This window comes from Cicer arietinum, chromosome 7, assembly GCF_000331145.2.
Source record: "Cicer arietinum cultivar CDC Frontier isolate Library 1 chromosome 7, Cicar.CDCFrontier_v2.0, whole genome shotgun sequence".
NCBI classification, from domain to species: Eukaryota; Viridiplantae; Streptophyta; class Magnoliopsida; order Fabales; family Fabaceae; genus Cicer; species Cicer arietinum.
In genome coordinates this window covers 16,327,164-16,349,086 of record NC_021166.2, presented here as the reverse complement: position 1 = coordinate 16,349,086, position 21,923 = coordinate 16,327,164, and the positions used below count along the sequence as shown (strand labels likewise).

The 21,923-nt window shown below is 32.0% G+C and overlaps 2 protein-coding genes across 3 annotated transcripts in view; both read right to left on the bottom strand.

Moving 5' to 3' along the window:
- Nucleotides 1–3,162: 3,162 nt before the first annotated feature.
- LOC101498117 (histidine kinase 1-like) lies at nucleotides 3,163–10,537 on the bottom strand. Its single transcript, XM_004509318.4, has 13 exons — nucleotides 10,246–10,537; nucleotides 9,446–9,688; nucleotides 8,348–9,124; nucleotides 7,799–8,046; nucleotides 7,519–7,678; nucleotides 7,255–7,381; nucleotides 7,077–7,166; nucleotides 6,761–6,955; nucleotides 6,507–6,576; nucleotides 6,313–6,355; nucleotides 5,665–5,805; nucleotides 4,510–5,571; nucleotides 3,163–3,758 (listed from the first exon to the last, which is right to left on the bottom strand). Exons 1-13 carry the CDS (start codon nucleotides 10,429–10,431, stop codon nucleotides 3,528–3,530), a joined length of 3,573 nt encoding a protein of 1,190 aa, XP_004509375.1. The 5' UTR covers nucleotides 10,432–10,537; the 3' UTR covers nucleotides 3,163–3,527.
- Nucleotides 10,538–20,040: 9,503 nt separating this feature from the next.
- Nucleotides 20,041–21,923, bottom strand: part of LOC101497465 (protein EARLY-RESPONSIVE TO DEHYDRATION 7, chloroplastic) — a 9,238-nt gene continuing 7,355 nt past the window's right edge. The window contains exons 3-4 of one of the 2 annotated variants that reach the window (XM_004509316.4): nucleotides 20,694–20,778; nucleotides 20,041–20,548 (exon numbers count right to left, since the gene is read on the bottom strand). In XM_004509316.4, the coding sequence (XP_004509373.1) occupies nucleotides 20,359–20,548; nucleotides 20,694–20,778 (275 nt within the window). In that variant the 3' untranslated portion in view covers nucleotides 20,041–20,358. The remainder of the gene's footprint in view (nucleotides 20,549–20,693; nucleotides 20,779–21,923) is intronic. The other variant, XR_003474016.2, reaches the window with a different exon arrangement.

Sequence of the window (21,923 nt, the reverse complement as noted above, 5' to 3'; positions counted from 1 at the left end):
TTCTGTACCATCTCGATTTTGGGTGGAGGCTCTTTCCACAGCTGTCTTCCTGATTAATCGTCTTCCTTCTACAGTTATTGATCTTGACTCCCCTTTTTTTCGTCTTTTTAAAATTCAGCCTGATTATAGTGATTTACATACTTTTGGATGTGTGTGTTTTGTTCACCTACCTCCATTTGAAAGACATAAACTTGGAGCGCAATCTGCTCAATGCGCATTTATGGGGTATAGTAACTCTCATAAGGGTTTTGTGTGTTATGATGTTTCTAACCAGCGCTTTCGCATTTCTAGGAACGTAACATTTTTTGATAATCAATTTATGTTTCACTGTCTTTCTCATGCCATGAATGATATTGCTATTCTTCCCAATTTTTCTACTATGCCTCAATCTATAGAACGTTTTAAACCAGGAAATGTATATGTTAGAAAACACAAACAACAGGTTATAACCCCCCTTCTCGACCCTGATCCGCCACCTGATCCTGTTGCGGTTGCACCACGACGTTCTAGCAGAGCGTCTCGTGCACCCGATAGATATTCACCAGACAGGTATAATTCCTCACATGCTTCTTTGTCTGCATCTCTCTCTAGCATATCTATTCCTACTTGTTACTCACAGGCTGTTAAAGATGTGCGCTGGATAAAAGCAATGAATGAGGAACTTCAGGCTCTTCAAGAGAATTTCACATGGGATATTGTCTCTTGTCCTCCTCATATCAAACCCATAGGCTGTAAACGGGTGTATTCTATTAAATTGAATTCTGATGGGTCCTCTTCTTCAAGCTTCTGTACCATCTCGATTTTGGGTGGAGGCTCTTTCCACAGCTGTCTTCCTGATTAATCGTCTTCCTTCTACAGTTATTGATCTTGACTCCCCTTTTTTTCGTCTTTTTAAAATTCAGCCTGATTATAGTGATATACATACTTTTGGATGTGTGTGTTTTGTTCACCTACCTCCATTTGAAAGACATAAACTTGGAGCACAATCTGCTCAATGCGCATTTATGGGGTATAGTAACTCTCATAAGGGTTTTGTGTGTTATGATGTTTCTAACCAGCGCTTTCGCATTTCTAGGAACGTAACATTTTTTGATAATCAATTTATGTTTCACTGTCTTTCTCATGCCATGAATGATATTGCTATTCTTCCCAATTTTTCTACTATGCCTCAATCTATAGAACGTTTTAAACCAGGAAATGTATATGTTAGAAAACACAAACAACAGGTTATAACCCCCCTTCTCGACCCTGATCCGCCACCTGATCTTGTTGCGGTTGCACCACAACGTTCTAGCAGAGCGTCTCGCGCACCCGATAAATATTCACCAGACAGGTATAATTCCTCACATGCTTCTTTGTCTGCATCTCTCTCTAGCATATCTATTCCTACTTGTTACTCACATGCTGTTAAAGATGTGCGCTGGATAAAAGCAATGAATGAGGAACTTCAGGCTCTTCAAGAGAATTTCACATGGGATATTGTCTTTTGTCCTCCTCATATCAAACCCATAGACTGTAAATGGGTGTATTCTATTAAATTGAATTCTGATGGGTCCTTGAATCGGTACAAGGCTCGATTGGTTGCCTTAGGAAACAAACAGGAATATGGAATTGATTATGATGAGACATTTGCACCGGTAGCCAAAATGACAACTGTTCGCACTGTACTCTCTATAGCTGCTTCTAATGGGTGGACTCTTTATCAAATGGATGTGAAGAATGCATTTCTTCACGGTGATCTCACTGAAGATATTTATATGACTCCTCTAGCCAAAATGACAACTCTTCGCACTGTACTCTCTATAGCTGCTTCTAATGGGTGGACTCTTTATCAAATGGATGTGAAGAATGCATTTCTTCATGGTGATCTCATGATCTATTTTCTTCATCTCATGGTGTGTGCAAGCTCAAACGCTCTTTATATGGTTTGAAACAAACACGTAGAGCATGGTATGAGAAATTTCGTTCCACTTTACTTGGTTTCTCCTTCATTCAGAGTCAACATGACTCCTCTTATTTATTCATCGCACATCTACAGGCATTGTTCTACTCCTCCTTTATGTTGATGATATGGTTATTACTGGATCTGACCAGGCATCTATCCAAGAACTTAAACATCAATTGCAAACTGCATTTCATATGAAAGATCTTGGAAACTTGCAGTATTTCCTTGGCCTTGAGGTTCATTCTACCTCAAAGGGTATATTTCTTCATCAACATAAGTATGCGACGTACCTTATTTCTATGGCGGGCGTCCACTCAGCTAATCCGGTAGATACTCCTCTTGAGGTTAATGTGAAATATCACCGCGATGAGGGTGATCTATTGTCGGATCCCTTATTGTATCGACAACTTGTGGGTAGTCTTAATTATTTGACAATTACTCGCCCTGGCATATCATTTGCTGTTCAACAAGTAAGTCAGTTCATGCACTCTCCTCGCCACCTTCACTTGGCAGCAGTTCGTCGCATAATTCGCTATTTGCTAGGTACCTCTCAACAAGGTCTCTTCTTTCCCATTGGCACAGTTCCCAAATTGATTGCCTATAGTGATGCTGATTGGGCAGGGTATCCCGACACTCGGCGATCAGTCACCGGTTGGTGCATGTTTCTCGGTTCTTCACTGATATCATGGAAAAGTAAGAAACAAACAAGAGTCTCTAAATCCTCTACAGAATCAGAGTATCGTACTATGTCTACTGCTTGTTCTGAGATAATTTAGCTTCGTGATCTTTTAGCTGAACTTGGATTCCCTCAAACAGAGCCGACGTCTCTCTATGCCGACAATACAAGTGCTATACAAATTGTTGCAAATCCTATTTTTCATGAGCGCACCAAACATATTGAAGTAGATTGTCACTATATCGTGAGGCCTATGATAATCAGATTATATTCATCCCTCACATCAATACTCTGTTTCAAGTTGCAGACATTCTTACCAAAGTTTTTCCTCGCCCGCGCCATCAGTTTCTAGTTAGCAAATTGATGTTTCTTGACCAGCCGCATCAATTTGAGGGGGGATGTGAATCAGGAAATAAATAATAATTTATAATTATATTTATCAACTTTCCTAAAATTAGTTAGACAAATCAGGATTTGATTTGATCCTCTTAATTTGTAATTATTAGATATAAATGTTGTAACGATTATTTATACCGAGAAATATCAAAGCAAAAAGGGCATCAAACCCTAATTTGTGACAACAACAAGCTTCATTCATTTGTTGTACAAATGAGTTAATTCAGGAAAAATGCTGGAATTCATGTGTTAAGACTTATGTATGTAGTAAGTACGGCAACTTCAAATTGAAGTCATGTTCAGTTCAAACATACGTCTGTGTCTGACACCAACACATGTGCAGTACATTCAATCACTTCTATCTTTTCAAATTATTATCCGCATCTATATATTAGTATTGTGTCCAGTATCGATGTTTGTGTCAATGTTCATCCGTTAAGACATGTTTTCTTATGTTTATATTTTCTAGGCTCTATCTAGGTCCAATTCTTTGTTAGCATGATCATGTCCTCACTTTTCAGATGTCAATGTTTCCTTCTTTGTGAGTGAAAGAATGGTAGACTCCATAAGTTTAAAGTCAATTGGCTTAGTTAAATAAGCATCCATACCCACTTCCAAACATTTAGCTTCATCACATGACATTGCATGAGCTGTAAGTGCAACAATTGGAATGTGGAAACCAGTTCCCTCTTCTGATTTTCTTATTTCTTTTGTTGCCTCATACCCATCCATCTTTGGCATCTGCATTATTTCACAAACACAAATAAGGAATCAGAAAGATCAAACTAAAAAAATATACAGCATGATATTTACTTCTTGTAGTAAAACTTAACATATTGAGGTTCCATTCTTTAGCATTGTTTCAATAGTAATTACACTTGGTTTTCTTGTATTAGCAATAATGAGCTACTAAGGGCATGTTTGGATAGATTTATTTTAGTTTATCTATTGACATAAACACTTGTGACTTGTGAGACTGCTTGAAAGAGTTTATTGAAACAACTCATGACATGTCGATGATTTAATTTCAACTTATTTCTATAAACTCTCCAAGATAGCTTATATGAAAATAATTTGACTTTATTTTATCTTGTGTTAGGATCTTATATCCTAACATTTTGTTATAAACATAGCTTATACATAAGCACTTATATGATAAGGGCTTATGCTATAAACTCTTAATTAAGTTGTTTACCCACACTAGACCTTATCAATTGGTATAAGAATTTGTGAGATTGTTTTGGAGAACTTATATAAACAACTTATGACATATCCATACCATAAGTTGTTTTAAACTTATTTTTATAAGTTCTGCTAGATAGCTTATGAAAATAGCTTATAATTTATATAAAAATAATTTGACTTTATTATATCTTTTATTATAGAAATAACTTACATATAAGCACTTATATGACAAAAGCGCTTAATTAAGTTGTTTATCTAAACATGGTTTAAATATACTAGTAAAGCATTACATGTCGTACACACATACCTGACAATCCATTAGGATCAAATCATATGAAGGCAAACATAGAATCTCAGTTTGAGATGTTCTTGTGTTTCTTTCTTTAAGGAGAGACTCTTTTCTACAATCTTCAACACCAAACATACTATTCAGAGCATCCACTGCTTGTTGTCCATCACCTACAGCAACGACAATGGCTCCCATTTTTTCAAGCATTATGGTAGCAACCCTTTGAATTACTGGTGTATCTTCTGCAAGCAATATCCTTAGACCTTCAAGAGATTTCTTTCCATTCACAGCTTTACTTGAGCCACTGACCCTACATGATGTTTCACCACATCCAGAATCCTCGCCTTTTTCTCCTATCGAAAATGTTACTTCTTTCCTAGGATCATTATGTTCCTTATTTTCATGAGTTAATCCTAAGAAGCAGTTATTTATCTGGTATTGTGATGATGGATGGAATCTAACTACTTCTTCTTTTTGTTTATCTTCATATATGTCAGAACCATCTGAGCTTGCAGCATCACAATGAGAATAATCAATCTCAAAACTCTCATGCAAATCACCCTCTTTCGTTGTAGTTCTCGGAATAATCATATTTTTCTTTTGTAGCCCAAAATTTCTTTCCTTTATGACATCTTCCAAAATATGAATCATCTTTGTTTTGTAAAGAGGTTTATTGACTGTTAGTATATATCCTTTCTTGCGAAGCTCCGTCTTTATGGTATTACCGGAGTCGTAATTTTGTAACCATACGAATCTCGCTCTCGCGGAGTACTTGTGAAGGAAGTTAAGTTGTTCCTTCCATATATCAGTGCTCAAGTCAAGTAGATCAATATCAACAGCAATGAGAAATGTTGGATTTGTCAACTCTTGTATGCTCAGAAATTTAGACTTCATGACCTCATGAGATGCATAATGTGAATCAAAGTCATTGTTATGAGTTGAAGTTCTTGCATTAAATAGTTCTCTAAGAATTTGTGTTAATCCATTCCATTCAGATGCCTCGATAGTGACCACTGCGTTTTTCTGTAACCACTTAGATGTAATTATGCGACTCATGTTGCCATGTAGTGCAAGAAGTACCTGCATTGACACTTCTTATTTCAGTTCCTGCTTTATTATTATCTTTTGTAATCAACTCAGTGCAGTGGTGCCAAGGTGACTGATTCTACTCACCACTAAGCCATTGTTAGCAAAATCTACTTGACAATGTTGTTCTGTGGCATCCACGGGTGCATTGAGACACAGGTATAATCGCATTAGTGTTCCTGGACCGTCCTTTTTGACAATCTTGATTTCTCCACCCATCTTATTAACCTGTCACCAAAGAGTACTAATAAGGAGATCAAATGAAATTATATACAACTTATCATATTCATATCATTTAAGGAAGAGAAAGGACGAATGTAAGTAAGTTTATGGAACTTGACAAGAAAAGCCTACTATGCTAAATAAAGGTCATGATTTTCTTGCTCATGTTAACATGCAACAGACATTGCTTATAAAAAACATTGCAACTGATATAAGCTTCACCTTTTTACATGATTTAATTACTAACTCAATCCCTATTTATAGATAGTGTATTCAATGTGTCCATTTGGTGTATAAATATCCTAAAATACTTTTTTGTATGTAGATGTGTTTTATTTTGGTTTTTTACTTAGGAGTATTAATTAAGGGTATATTTAGAAAATAAATAAATAAATGTTTCTAGTAACTTGAAATGAGGTTTATATTTACGGACAATTATTTTCAAAATAGAGCTTATAGTTAGGCACAAATGTAGTACATGTGTGTTATTTATATTTTAATGGTCTTACTCACCAGGGATCTGACAATGCAAAGACCAAGACCAGTGCCTCCATGCCTGAAATGAAAAAAAAGAGTTTAAGAACTCCTTAATTCTGTAGCCACATTCCAAAGGCTTTTTAAACTATTGGATAAAGGTTTCATTAATTTGAAAAATCAGTTACAATGAAAGACTTGTATAGTTTTTGTTAAATATCTAAATTACTTACAGTCTAGTAGTTGACGGATCAGCTTGCTCAAAGCTTTCAAACACAGAATCCCATTTACTTGGATCAATACCTACATATGCACGGTTGATATGAACTTTTAGTTTAAAAAAATAATATTTGTTAGCCATAAAAATGTCAAAAACATTGGAAGCAAATCATTATAATTTATCCTAAAACTGGTTTTTCTTTTACCACAAAAGGGGTAGTTTTCATTTTCAATGAAGTTTTTCTAGACTAGTTATTTTGAATCATACCACAGCCTGTGTCATCAACTTCAAACCAAAGGATCATTTTGTTATCACTATTAGAACTCTTCTTTGCATGGTTTTCATGTTGTTTCGTTCTGATCTTCTGCGAACATCCCAATTTCTTCTGCTCCCGAGTAAAACTTTCAATATCATCATAAGAATTTGAGTTTTCACACCATCCTCTCAGAATAATGTGACCAGCTGTAAACCATATGAAAGAGTTAAGATTAGTCTTCCATCAGATTTTAAGTGCTTCGTTGATACCGTTTGATAAATCTTTGAATTTTTCAAGAAATATGCTAAAAGAAAAAGTTTGGCTTACATAGAGTAAACTTGATTGAGTTGTTGATCAAATTCGCAAAAATTTGAACTACTCTAGCAGAATCTCCGCGAACTAGCTTTGGCATATCGTCTGCAGAAAATTAACTAGATGGATCAGAAATTTGTAGTAGAGATTTATAACCACCTATGATCTTATGCAATCAAATTAAGATTCATACCAGAAAGGTCTAAAATAGTTTCTACACTGTGGTTAATGCATTGTACAGAAAACATATCTACAAGCCCTTCAAGTTCCCTTCCCAAGTCAAATTCTGCATCTTCTAGGACAAGTTTTCCAGATTCCACCTATGTGCTATAAAATATTAGAGAAGTCTTTTTGGAATGAGTGCAGTTTCGCCACAATGGTATTCATTTCAGTAATTGCTATAAGCATGAGACTAGAGTTTATTTGAGAAAAAGCCTTAGCTTATATAATATATCACCTTGCTTAGATCCAATATGTTGTTGAGTAAACGGAGCAATGCAGTTGAGCATTTTCTTATTTGAGTAATGGTTGCACATTGTTCGTTTGTGAGGTGATCGTCAGACATAAGAATGTCAAGTAACCCGATTACTGCTGCCATCGGTGTCCTCAGTTCATGGCTGTAATGCATTCAAGAAAATGCTATTGAAGAGTAACACTTGTGAACACACAAGAGCATAACCATAGCGATTTGTTAAAGTTCTTCTACGCTATAGAAACATAGAACTAGAAAAACCAACCTCATATTTGCAAGAAATTGGCTTTTATAGTTGCTTGATGCCTCTGCCTTCCTTCTTGCTTCGAGGTGACTGATTAGTTCTGCTCTTAGCTTCATTTCCTTTGATACTCCATTTGTCAATATCAAAATGCAAACACATCCAATGGCAATAATACACAATGAAGCAGATATCAGAATAACCAATGTTTTGAAGGCTCTTTGATCAGCCTGACCCATGATATGCTTTCTTGGTATGATTATTACACCCACCTGCACAAAGGTTAAGCCAATCAAAATTTATAAATTATAGAGTAAGTATACAAATCAGTCCCTGACAAAAAATAGCGCGGCCCAAAATAGTCCTCCAGGAAAAGAAAGTCCAAAATAGTCCATGTGTTTAGTTTCATCTAAAATTGACTGTTATTTCAATGATGTGTAATGTTACAGAGCTGACATGACCATTAGTTATTGTCAGTGTGTAAAATTTATGACTTACTTATCTATACATCATTGTAAAATTTTAAATGTCAATACTAAATATAAGATCAAATGAAAGTGTCTTAAAATGTACCAGAGGAAGTCTCTTCAAGTTTAGGAAGAACGAGTCAATGTAATATTGTTGGTGGCCTAGTCTGGCATTCTCTACACGAACCTCATGACTTGGAGGAGAATTGTTCCCATAGGTTTTCTCTAGCCACCGAGCTCCTTCTCTTATCACTTTGTTATCGCAATCAACGGCCATCTTAAGCTTCGGTGGCTTTGTTGAATTTGTCAGTAGTGGGTCATTTGTGGAAGTTGCAAGCAAATAGCCTTTTTGAGAGGTCAAATACATATGACCACTGTGTTTATCAACTAGTTCCATCATTAACTGTCCTACACTATAAAGTGCAGTTGTAACTCCAACAACTGCAACAATGGTCTTATTAGAAGAATCCCATACTGGCAATGCTGCAGAAAGTAACGGCGAATCTGTAAACTTGCTCACAGCAACATGCCACGAAGCTACGCCGTCAGGTACTTGGGATAGGCCAGCTATACTTATTGAGTCTTCTGGTGCAATTTGCATTGCGTTTCCTATCTTCTCGCCACTGACAGGATCAAGCTGTTCTCGGTACCAAATCGTAGACTTGTTTCCATGAATGTCTTTATCATTCAAAACTTTATGTGCTGTTAATGAATTGGTTTCATTATATGCAAGATCAGTGTAAATGTAAAATGTGTTATTATCCTTCAAGTCTCTATGAAATGCCTGGACAAAACCGTTGCTATATTTGACAGTTATTGAGTCGAGAGCTTTTCGGCTAGCAAAAAGTGCCCATGTTACAGCCCTCATGGCTTCATACATCTTCTGAAAAATGAAACAATACAAATAAGCAAACCACTAGCATATAAGTGGTTATGTATGAGCTATTTATATAACCAGAGATAAAATATAGTCAAATTGTTTTTATATAAGTTATAAGCCATTTTCATAAGCTATCATGAAGAGCTTATGAAAATAAGTTGAACATGTTGTAAGCTATTTTTATAAGTTGTCTCAGACAGTCTCATATGCCAGCAGGTAAGCTCAAATAGGTCAATCTAAACATGTCCTAAGTGTAAATGGTATTTAAATTCCAACATATATAGCATAGCAAGAGTACAATGAATAAATAACATTACAACCAACCTCAACGTGTTCAGCTTGATTGGCTAGATTACTGTGGCTTCTGATAACATACTCAGAAAGCTTAACTTGAGCACTTGTGATTTCAGCAGTAGAGTTCAAAATGTTCCACATCCTCAAAATCGGACGTTGTAGAAGTTCGTAACGCAGGTCATAAGCCAAACTATTTAGAGACTTTGTTGTATAAATCTTTGTGAAATGCCATGTTAGGAAAGTGAGTAGACCAATCAAGATAGCTAGCATAACCTATATAGAGAAAAATAATGGCTTATTAATCCAACAAATTGGGTTTTTATTTATCTTCACAACAAAGGGTCTACTCTAATCCTTCAATAACAATGGCTCTCTTTTAGTATTAATAAATACAAACGTAATTTCAACATCAATTTGGGACAACAAAATTCGACAATATTTTAAAGGATTAACATAGTTCATCACACATGTGGTTAACACAATTCAACGAGACACATTATTAAGCATCAACTTAATTAATCACGAATTTGAACATTATTAACCACTATTTTAGATATTCCAACTACATATAGATTTGAACCCTTACAAATCAAGGTTAATCATTTTTAAATTTGTGGTTAATCAATAAAGTTCAGTAGATGGTTACTAAGTTACAATACCTGATATATCTATTAATCAAATCTAACACTTCATTAACCACATGTATGAACTAAGTTATCAAATTTTGCTGTGGCAAATTGATGTTCAAATAGCATTTCCTTTATGTAATAAATTTATGAATGAATGTCTCTCCACAAAAACTATAACACTCAAATAAAAATATAACTAACCATGATTGCTAAGCGAACCACAAAGACACTGTAATAAGATGAGAGACATTGAGTACTAGTATATTGGAATTCTTCTTTCTCCACATCTCTTTGGAAATTTCTTCTACTAGTTGGTGTGTTACTTTTCTTCCAAGAAGTGACAAAACACAAAAATCTATCAAAAACATGCATGCACTTGGTAGCCATAGGAGAAATTGAACTTGGTGAACATACAGAACAAGTTTGGTCTTTTGTCTTCTGCTGCTTTTAATTCACTGTTATGTTACTTGAAAGGTGTTATATTATGAGCTTATAAAGTACCAATCCAACATGTGTCTCGGACATAATGGAATTAGATTTACACGTAATAATTATATTAAAATTTTGTGTTAATTTTTCTTTCTTTTATGAATTTCGATAAAGTTTAGTAAATAAAATATGTACAGAAAAGTATAGAAACGTTTTGATTTGTGTTTTTTAATAATGCTGCTTCTACTTTTACGTCATTTTCAAATTTGAGGTAAATTATTGTTTTAGGTTTGAAGATCTAGGATGTTGTCTCAATCTTCGAGTTAACCAAAAATTAAAATTAATCATCTAATCAAAATAAATTTTTAAAATATATAATTTAATATTGTAAAAATCGGTTAAAGAAATAATTTTATTGTCAAAAAATATACTATAACATCGTAAACTAAATTGGTAAACATTTTGATGCTTCGAGAATTAATTTAAATTTTTTCACTTAGTTAGAAATCAAAATAATAACGTCATCTACTTTTAAAGACTAAAATAATTTTTGTACGTAAAAGTGAAAGTTATTAATTTCACAATAAAAATGTAAATATTGAAATTTGGTATATTAAAATTGTAGTGTGAGATTACACTTCTATAGACTATTAAATTTAAACAAAAAAATTTAATTTTTTAATTATAGCAATGTTAAGATGTAGTCTTATATTATTTCATTCTAAAATGAAATATTAACTAAAAAAATAAATAGAAAATTAATGTATTCAGTCCTAATTTGATATTAAATACATGATTTCATTCATTGTTTTGATTGTATTATATTCTAAAGAGAGTATAACTGCAAATGACGAGTGTGAAGAGAATTGTGTGTTTTTATATAGATTCACCCAATTATAAGGAGGATATTGACCTAGAAAAAAGGAGAGGGTTGTGGTGTTTTATTCCGGATGCCCTTATCTATGTTTTATTGGCATATTATTACATTTGCCACTTCCTTTTATATGCTGTGTCCCTTGGCTTGGCCCAGTAGAACGGTTGGCTTGTTTTGAATCATACACTTGTTGTGGCTATTACTATGGGATGGGAACAAATGGAAGAAACCACAACCAAAGAACTTTCTATGTTTGGGTTTTGATGCTCTGAATTTGGTGCTGTGAGACCCACACTCTTTTTCAATTATGATGATGCTTCCTCCAATAAGATATAAGCTATGTGTATAATAAGGTGCACTACTCTATAAGTGGTGTAGCATAATCATTAGTGTTTTAATTGTAAAATAACATTTCCAATAATATAGTTGTCAAATGAACCAACCCTTGACTTGACTGACTGGCCTAATCAACAAGAATAAATCAGTTTAGTATGAGTTGTTTTGTTATTTCATTATAATTTATTGAAGAGTGTTTTTCTTTTACACCTAATATTTTTAAATATACAAAATATATATTTGAATTGATTAATTCGGACATATAAAATACACTTCTAGATTAATCAATCCGAATAAAATTTAAGAATTTTTAAAAAAAAATTGAAGATGAAAAAATAAATTTTCTTTATTGAAATCGATTTATCTAATATGAGTGAGCTACATGAACCAATGATCAGCTCGACCCATTTTTTCAAGTCCCACCTAAACTAAAATATGGACCAAATAATCCGACCATTTGTACAAACTCTACTCCATTTAGATATTTGTGGCTCGTGGATGAAACCGCACCAGATCACTAGTGATGAAAAGAATTTAAAAAAATAAGTAGAACATCTTAAAATGTGATTTGATGGAGTAATTGAAAATATCATATAAATTAAAGTTTTAAATAATTTAAATATTTTAATTGAATTTATTCATATATAACTTTTGTTGTTTAGGTAGAGGAATTATTCATTTAATATTGAGCCATTTTTATAAATTTCAATTTTTGTGTGAAAATGAAAATGAAAATTTTGGTCAAAATTAAATTTTGAAAAAAATTGAACGATTATTTTGAAATTTTATAAGGACCAACTTGCAAAATTTTAGGTGCCAACTTACAAAATTTTGAAAAGTTATAAAGACTAATGTGAATTTTTTTTAACATAAAGTGTCAAAAATTTAATTTTGAAAAAATTATAGAGACAACAAACTTTATAAAGTAGAGGAATTATTCATTTAATATTGAGCCATTTTTATAAATTTCAATTTTTGTGTGAAAATGAAAATGAAAATTTTGGTCAAAATTAAATTTTGAAAAAAATTGAACGATTATTTTGAAATTTTATAAGGACCAACTTGCAAAATTTTAGGTGCCAACTTACAAAATTTTGAAAAGTTATAAAGACTAATGTGAATTTTTTTTAACATAAAGTGGCAAATATTTAATTTTGAAAAAATTATAGAGACAACAAACTTTATAAAGTAAAGAGAGCATTTTATCTAAATTTAACTTTGACAACGAACTTTATGAAATCTCTTCATTTTAAATTTTTTTCTAATTTATTATACAAAATAGGTCCTTTATCTCGAAAAATTTGAATGCTCCTAAAAAATACATTCCCTGTAAAAATTTCTCTCATCTACACACATTCTTCACTACTGGGTCGGTCCAAAGGTAAGGTTGTCAAAGCCATTTAGGCCTAAAAAAAGTTGCTTAACAAAAAAATCCTCCAAAAAATTTACATAATAAATTAAAAGACCTCAAATTCAAATGTTTTCAAAAATTAAATAAAATCTTATCTAAAATTAATATTGTTTCAACAAATATTAAATCAATTAACTTTAACTGCATTATATTAGTGTAATTTATGCTCCAAAGTGTTAATAATGTTATTTTTTATAAAGTAATTAATAATGTTATTAAAATACTATTATAGACTATAAAATACCTTGTATTCAAATTTGATTTAAACTTTCATATGTGTTGGGTCGATCCTTACCATCTCATATTAACACCATCTTAAAACTAATATTCTACCGTATATTGCCACATCTAAACTTGTCACCCCCACAATCATCGTGAACATACAATTTTGTCCTTCTAACTATCTAGGGATGGCAATTAGACTCATACTTAGTGGGTACCCGCAAAAAAAACCCACAATGGGTAGGGTAAAAATCTGCATAATAGGTATGGACATGGGGACGGGTAATTACCCGTAAAATTAAGCGGGTATGGATGCGGGTACGGGTACTATAGTACCCACCCCGCCCTGCACCCGCACTTATATAAATATATTATTTATTTAGTTATTTATTTATTTATTATATTATTGTTTAGTTTAATTAATTTTTTCTTTTATGTTTTAACATCTATTAATATCATTGGACTGTTACAATATTTATAATTGAAACATAAACGTTTGAAATTTTTTTAAGAATCTGATTATGATAAATAGGTAAATAATTGTGATTTTATAACTAATAGTTATATCTTATTAATCGTGACTTTATAATTATACTTGCAACTTTGTATCAATTATCTCAAATAATATTGTCATATGAGTTGCAACTTCACAAAATATTATTATAGATATTTAAATATGTATTGTAACGAGTGTTCATTTGAAATGTTTTGAGTTAGAAAATATTTTGGTTTATAATATTTTATAATTGGATTTAAGATATTTGAATAATTTTTAAATTTAATCACAATAATATCATTTATTTATCGATTTTTTTTAGTTAAAGTGTGGTAACGGGTATGGGTACGGACACTTAAGTACCCAGAGGGTAAGGGTACGGGTATTAAAATTGATACCCAAGAGGATACGACACGGGTATGAGTATTTTTTTAAATCGCGGGTATGGAGACGGGTACTGTAGTACCCTATCCAAACCCTACCCATTGTCATCCCTATAACTATCTATAAAACCTTCAACTTTTTTATTTTCTCATTTTTTCACTCTCTTTCTAGAATATTCGAAAGCTTCGAAATGACAATTTCCAGAATTTTTGAAACTTTTGAAATAGAAAATTCCAGAATTTTTGAATCTTTCAAACAATTCAAAACTTTCAAAATAGAAAAACTTCAAAACTTTTCATATTTTGAAACTTTCAAAACATTAGATTTGGAAATTTTCGAAATGTAATCCTTATTTCAAAATTTGAAACTTCAAAACTATCAATTTTGAAACTTATTATAAATGGTTAAAAGGGTAAAATTATGCCTTAAGGGGTAACATGTTTAGGAGTGGGGTGCAGGGTAGAATCATGTAAAACTAGCGCAAGAAAGAAACTCTTCTTCTCTCTACCTCTCTTTCTTCATCATCATAGGAGATGAGTGACTTGGGGTCAATTTTTGGTCATGAATTATCTCTCTACATCTTTATATATCTATATCTATATATATATATATGTTGTTTGATTTTTCCATCTTGTTGCAGACTTTAACATTGACCTAAACAATGACTTTAACATTATCAATGTTGCAGATTAAGATACATAATTATATGATCACTTTAATTTTGTCAAATTTGTAGGCATTTTTCAATGTTGTGAGCTTGTTTGCATATTTATCTTTTTTAGTTTAAGTAAATTTGTATTTGTTTTGTTCTCAATTGATTTATTCGATTAATTTGAATGAATAAATATAATTTGTTTACAAATAAAAATACACATTATTATTTATGTATTATAAGTTATGATTTGTATCTATAATTATTATTAGACATAGTGCGATCTCTTAACTTAATTTCATGTAACTTTTGAGTCCTTTATCTTTGTTTTTTTATTTTTTTATTTAGTCTTTTATTTAATTTGAAATAACAATTTGATCCTTTATGTCTTAAAATATCAACAATGTTATCATTCTTTTACAAATTCAAAAAATTCATCAAAATTTTCAAACAAAACCCATAAAATTAATTACCATCTTCAATATAATGTAAATTTCATCAAATTTATAACTCAAATCTTCAAATAAACTCATCTTTTCATTATTTATTTGATGAATTTGATGTTGTTGGAGATAGAAATATGAGTTTATTTGAATATTTGAGTTTATGCATTTGATGAATATATAATTTTTTTTTAAAATTGGTATTGAATTTTATGGATTTTGTTTGAAGATTTTGATGAATTTTCTAAATTTTTGTAAATAAATGATAATATTGTTGATATTTTAAGATATAAATGATCAAATTGTTATTTAAAATTACATAAAAGTCGAGAAAAAAATAGATAAATTGTCACGACCCAAAAACTAAACGTCGTGATCGGTGCACAAACTATACTCTTAGCCTGACAAGCCTATCAACTAACTTAACAATTAAACAAATAAATCATTCTCAATAACCATTTCAAAAAATATATATAATTTTACTCGAAATTTCGACAGAGTCTCCTATGTAAGTTCCACATTCCTAAATTTATAAAATCCCTGTTTACAATATTAACCCAATCAATTCATATTTCAAAGAGCATAATCTGATTGTTTAATACATTTCCCAAAAAGACTATCTAAACTCCAATAGCTGCAAAATACATTACGACTCAACAGACTTTACAAAAAAAAGGTCATCGATCAAAGAGGTCTACCAAAACAAATATGATTGAGACTTGAATCTATTAACAGCTTGCTACTCAGCTGCCTGTGAATCTAGAAAAAAATTAAACAACATGAAGGGGTAAATCACAAAGGCTTAGTGAAGAGACAATAATCACCATCAACTAGAAGGGAAACACAAAAAGACACAAATAATTGTTTTATAATTTTGTGGAAATTATGTTAAACAATGCAATCTCAAATATAGATAATTCTCAAGTAAAACGTACACATATAAAATCATTTAAAACTTATAATTTAGTCGTTTAGATAGAAATATTTAAAATGATCATAAAAAATCAAACAAGTAAAAATACAAATTCTTGAGAATTAAGAGGCGGCTCCATCTCATTGATAGCCCTTTCCTCCTAAGGGTGGCCTTTTCCTTAGGGGTGACTCCATCTAACAGATAGCTCTCTCCTCTCAATTCTGCAACGCATCATCATACATCAATTAGGGAGCTTACATCACTTTGATAGCACTCTCCTCCTACAAAATGACATTTCTCATAGGAGCGGCTTCATCTAACGGATAACTTTCCCTAATCAAAACGAGGTAATTATGTGCACCATAACGTTGTTAACGATTTAATAATTATAACAACTATTTCTCAAAATATGTATTTAAAAAATCATCTCTCGTTTAATCGTAATTCATGGAAAACATATTAAATGACATAACAATTCAATATTCAAACTAATAACATATTATATAACAAATACCATTAAAAGAAATAAATGACGAAATCGAGATAAATTTCAACAGTTGTGTTTCCCAAATTTTTAAATAAATACTTTAACATAGAAAACAAGTAAAATAATAATTATAACATTATAAAAATATATGAAGATGATCGTCGTCAACTCACAACTATGGATAATCGTCTAAGTTTGTTCTTCAACAACTCTTAGAGTACCTCAATTGACAAATCTGAGTAAAAAGAAATATTCTCAAGACATTAGAAAAATTATTCTAAAGTTTAGCTAACTTTAGGAAATCATAAAAATCATTTAAATCTACTCTAAGCATAAAATAAGATTTTTAACTCAAAACTACATTTTTCTAGATATTCATATTAGCATTAGAGTTGTGTATTTACCTCAAAAAGTCTCAATAAACAACTCTCAAGAAATGAGTACACTTCTCCTTTCTTAGGGCACAAACTCTAACCCAAAATCCTAACTAAGAGAATTTATAGGAGTATGAGAAATTACGCTCTTAGATGTTAAATTTCTTCTAAGGGTTGAAGGTTTGAGTATTGTCGAGTGAGAAGAAGCAAGGAAAAGAAAAGGAAAAACAAAACAAAAAAAAAATGGGGGAGAGGGATTTTTGTAGAGAGAGAAAAGAAGGAGGGAAATTGAAATACAAAAATGAGGTGAGGTGGAAAAAAAGATGGAGTGGAGTTGGTTTTATTTATTTATTTATTTATTTATTTATTATTATTATTATTATTATTATTATTATTATTATTATTATTATTATTATTATTATTATTATTTAGGCTTAATTGCAGTTTTGGTCTCCCTATTTTAGTTGAATCGCGAAAGTAGTCCTTCTATTTTATTTCTCCTCAGTTTTGGTCCCTCAAACATAATTTTGGTCCAAAACTTGATGAAATTTCAGTTTTTTTTGCATTTATTTAAGTCACATAATGCCTCAAGATCTCATTTGCAACAATTGTACCTGAAATATATGATCATAAATGGTGCAGTACAACTTAAAAAAAATGAAAATTCATCAAGTTTTGCATCAAAATTTTGTTTGGAGATCAAAACTGAGGAGAAACAAAAGGAGGAGACTACTTTTGCGATTCAGCTAAAATATGGGGACCAAAACTGCAATTAAGCCTATTATTTTTTTTAAAATGATATTGGTGTATCATAAATGATTGAAGTGTTACTTGAAATTAAGTTATGGAACTGCAATAACAATTATGTCATATTATTATTATTTTAGTAAATATTTATTTTTTCTGAATCAGTTTTTTATACGTTTTTTTTATCATCCACTGGATTATATGTGACATCACACTTATATTTTTAAATACCACATGATGTTTCACATTTAGTTCATCATGCTATTTTGTATCCTGGTGAGTGGTGACAACTAACCAACTCAATGGTTTTTGACAGATATGAATGATGTCAAGCTTTTCATTTAAATATTTTGCGATGTTTTGTTTTCATCCGGAATTATATTGCTCTCTGTTTTTATCGAATGGTATGATTCTAGATTTCTAGGTTAGTTGGGTTATGTGTCTGGTTTTGGTGGCTGCTTTGTGTTAGTACCTCTTATTCTTTCAGACACTTTTGACTTTTACTAGTGTTCAGACAAAAAGAGCAAAGTTGCATATTGTGTTAATGGGTGTTATCCAAAGCATGATCTATTTCATATCACAAATTTAAACCATATATGTGAAGTTGGTTATTATATGATAAAATTTAGTTGATCAGAATGTGGGCCTAGCGCCATTGCACAGAATTAGCAGAAATAGTCCTCTGGAAGATGTGTTCCAAATCACTAATTCACATTGTTATGTATAAGAGACATTATACATTCACCTCTCTTGTATATCCTTTATTAATTAATTTAACCAATTTTTATCTGATGTACGATTAATCACTTGTACTTAAATTTCAACACACAAAAACCCTTCGTGTTTTCCTTCTTCCAGGCCTGTATTAGGATATTATTGATAAACTAAGCCTGTTAGTTAAGCCCTTTTTAATTAATATTTGGTTTATAGAGGGAAAAAGATTGGACTGCTTTGTGATGACAAACAACCTCCACTCACACTAGAAGAGGCCTTAATTAATAAGAAACCAGATCATTTAGATATACACAAATCTTCATGTAAACCTAAAAACAAGTGGTGCATTGTTGTTGTTGTGCACATGTGTTTAAGTGTTTATTAACTTGAGTCTCTCTCTCACTTTTACAAAAGAGACAAAAGTGAAGTTTGGTTAAATTAAGAATATTCAAATGTAGGGATATGTACGCACGCATAAAGGCATTTTCCCAAGTGTCAAAAAAAAAAGGCATTTTCCCAAGTTGACATAATGGACCAATTAAAATTCCATAGTTGCAATTTGCAAAGTGTGTCTTGGCAATAATAGAATTTTACAAGTATATTGATGCACAAACATATTGGTTGCATGCCATCAAACAATAGCTAGATATGAAAAATATTCGGACAGTATGAAATTATGAGAATGGAGTGAAGTGCATATTCACTCACAAGTCAAATTAAAAACAATTTTTTGAAGTTCTATTTGGTGAATGCATTATGCAGATAGACACCAATTGTTTACTGGAAAACTCAAGCTCAGCAAACAAATATTCCATAAAGCTAGAACAAAAAAAGAATCCATAAAGCATTTTCTGAAAGAATAATGTTCTCCTCATTCCTTACATCTTAAAATTTCCATAAAAGCATTCGTTGTTGAGCTTGAGTTTCCATATTATCTACATATGACCTAACTAAAACAATTCCAAGCAATTCATTTTGCTAAAATAAAGTGTGTGGTGTTTCTTTAGTAGTTCATTGCATGGAGTTTGAAGGGCATAACTATTCAGAAGTAACGTGTAATTTTCTAGCATTTGTATATTATAATTGAAAAAATAGTTAACGATATCCAAAAGACCAAGAGGGGTACGTTTTTTATTAATATTAATATATGTCGTGCATGTCATTTTATTCAAAATAATCATATAACATTACATAAACTGTCCGGGATATAGCCAGTTTGTGTGTTGTGTCAGTCATTTGTTATGCACCTAGGCTCATATTAGGGTGAACTGGCTTTTTGCCTTTTCCCATCCAAAAGTCTAACCAATGAAAATCGTAAGCATGCGGTGTATATAAATTTAAAGCAAAGAGATCATCACCATCATCAGAAAAGTTGGTACTCCAATAATGGCCACCTCAATACCCCCCTTTGCTCCAAAAGTTTTTAGTGTCTGCATCAGCTAAAGATGCCAAAGACCATATGACAATGAAAGCAGTGATTACATGTTAAAATTAAAAATATATAAATAAATGTAAAAAATCTGCAATTACACTTACAAATCTATTCTATTTATATAATTTTTTTTCTGCTAAAAAATGAGCGTAGTTCTTGTCACTTAAGCCATAAATACAGCCTCCATACATAGACATACATACATATGTATGTACTGTTAAGAGAAATGATCCAATCATTGGATCAATGTTGCCACCTATAATAATATAATAATAATATATATACAATACAATAACTCTACATGTCTAAAAGAATCTGTGGGTAATGAATAATGGTGGCTTTGTATGTTAGAATAGTTAGAGCCAGACCTTAATTGAAGAAGTACTCGTAATTCCTTTAATTATTTGGATTTTTTAGCCCTATACTCAGCAGCAGCAGCTTTAGCTGCAGCTTTGGTCAGGGTGGTAGGCTTTAGAACACTTTTAGGATTAAAAGCTTGCCGAATCTTAAAAGCAGCCCATGCAGTCCCTACAGCATGACCTGCAGCATCTAGTCCTTCACTTGTTGCCTTCGCAGCTTCTTCTCCATACCTGCCGAATACATATACATATTGTGAAGTTACATATATATCATATGCCCTCTTAAGAGCATCACATTCAAACTCAATACCAAACTTCATACTTTGTTCTATTTCTATTGGAATTCCACATTAGAGAGGGTATCTAACGGCTTTACCTGTAATGGACAATCTCGGTTGTCACCGTGTTTGATGTTGACATAACATTTCTTCCTGATACTTCAACAGCATCACACAATTTGCCTATATACCAAAATAACAATGTAAAGTCGAAATTAAAAAATTTTAGATGACATGTTTAAATAATGATGTAAAATCACCAGACTATACAGGAGCTACTAAAAGATGGTGGCTGGTTGGGTCTTAAAGCCCAATTAAGTTAAAAATTGTTGGGAAAATGAACAAAAGTTTAAAGATTGATTTTGTACGATAACCCAACATAGTTTATGTGAACTGGTCAATAAATTTAGATGGAAAGTAAAATGATTTTTGGTGTCCAAGTTTGACAGCCACAATAGCAACCACATATGATGAAACATAGTCTTGGTAACTCTGGTCTAGCAATTCACTGTTGTATACGAAAATCGGAGTTTGTCACTGTTACAACTGGTAACTCAGAGAAGAGGAATTAGGGATAGAATAGAAGAATGCTATTAAGAATCAAGGTGTTTCTAAATTGAATGTATTATTTCGCAATCAAGAACATGTTACAAGCTTAGAGAAGAAAATTCCTGATTCCCTATGAATCAGTCCAACCAATTCTATTTCTTCCTAACCTCCTAACTGCTCCTAACAGATTGCTATTTATAGTAATCTGTTTTGGCTCCAATTTCTAACAGAATGACAGCTAAGCTCAAAAGAAAACTAACTAACTAACTAACTATTTATTCCTTCTCACATATACATTCCCAAACTTATTTTTATTCGTATCAATACCCCCCCCTAAAAGAATGACCTTGTCCTCAAGGGGAAAAGTTGGAAATAGTTCCTGCAATTTAGCTGCACTCTCCCAAGTACTTTCATAAGTAGGTAGATTCTTCCAAAGGACCAAAACTTCCACTAATCCTTGCTGATCTTCACGCCAGTTTACTATATCAGCTGGTTCTACTTGGAGTTCATACTCTTCATTCAACATAGGAGGGAGAGGTTGGGGCTGCTGATGGGGCTGTAAGGCTTTTTTCAAAAGAGAGACATGGAAAACTGGGTGAATTTTAGAATGAGAAGGTAGTAGGAGTTTATAGGCTACTGGACCGACTTTAGATAGCACCTGATAAGGACCATAGAACCTTGCAGCCAGTTTAGCATAGGGTCTTGAGGCTAAGGATTTGATTTTGTAAGGCTGTAATTTCAAATAGACCCAATCCCCTTCTGAAAATTCCACCAATCTC

What these genes read in the sequence shown, in the direction of transcription:
- LOC101498117 (XM_004509318.4), bottom strand. Translation starts at nt 10,431, where the DNA reads ATGGCTACCAAGTGCATGCATGTTTTTGATAGATTTTTGTGTTTTGTC. An exon ending in ACTTGAAGAGACTTCCTCTG is followed by an intron (nt 8,047 to 8,347) that starts GTACATTTTAAG and finishes ACCTTTGTGCAG; the next exon opens with GTGGGTGTAATAATCATACC. An exon ending in ACATATTGGATCTAAGCAAG is followed by an intron (nt 7,382 to 7,518) that starts GTGATATATTAT and finishes TATAGCACATAG; the next exon opens with GTGGAATCTGGAAAACTTGT.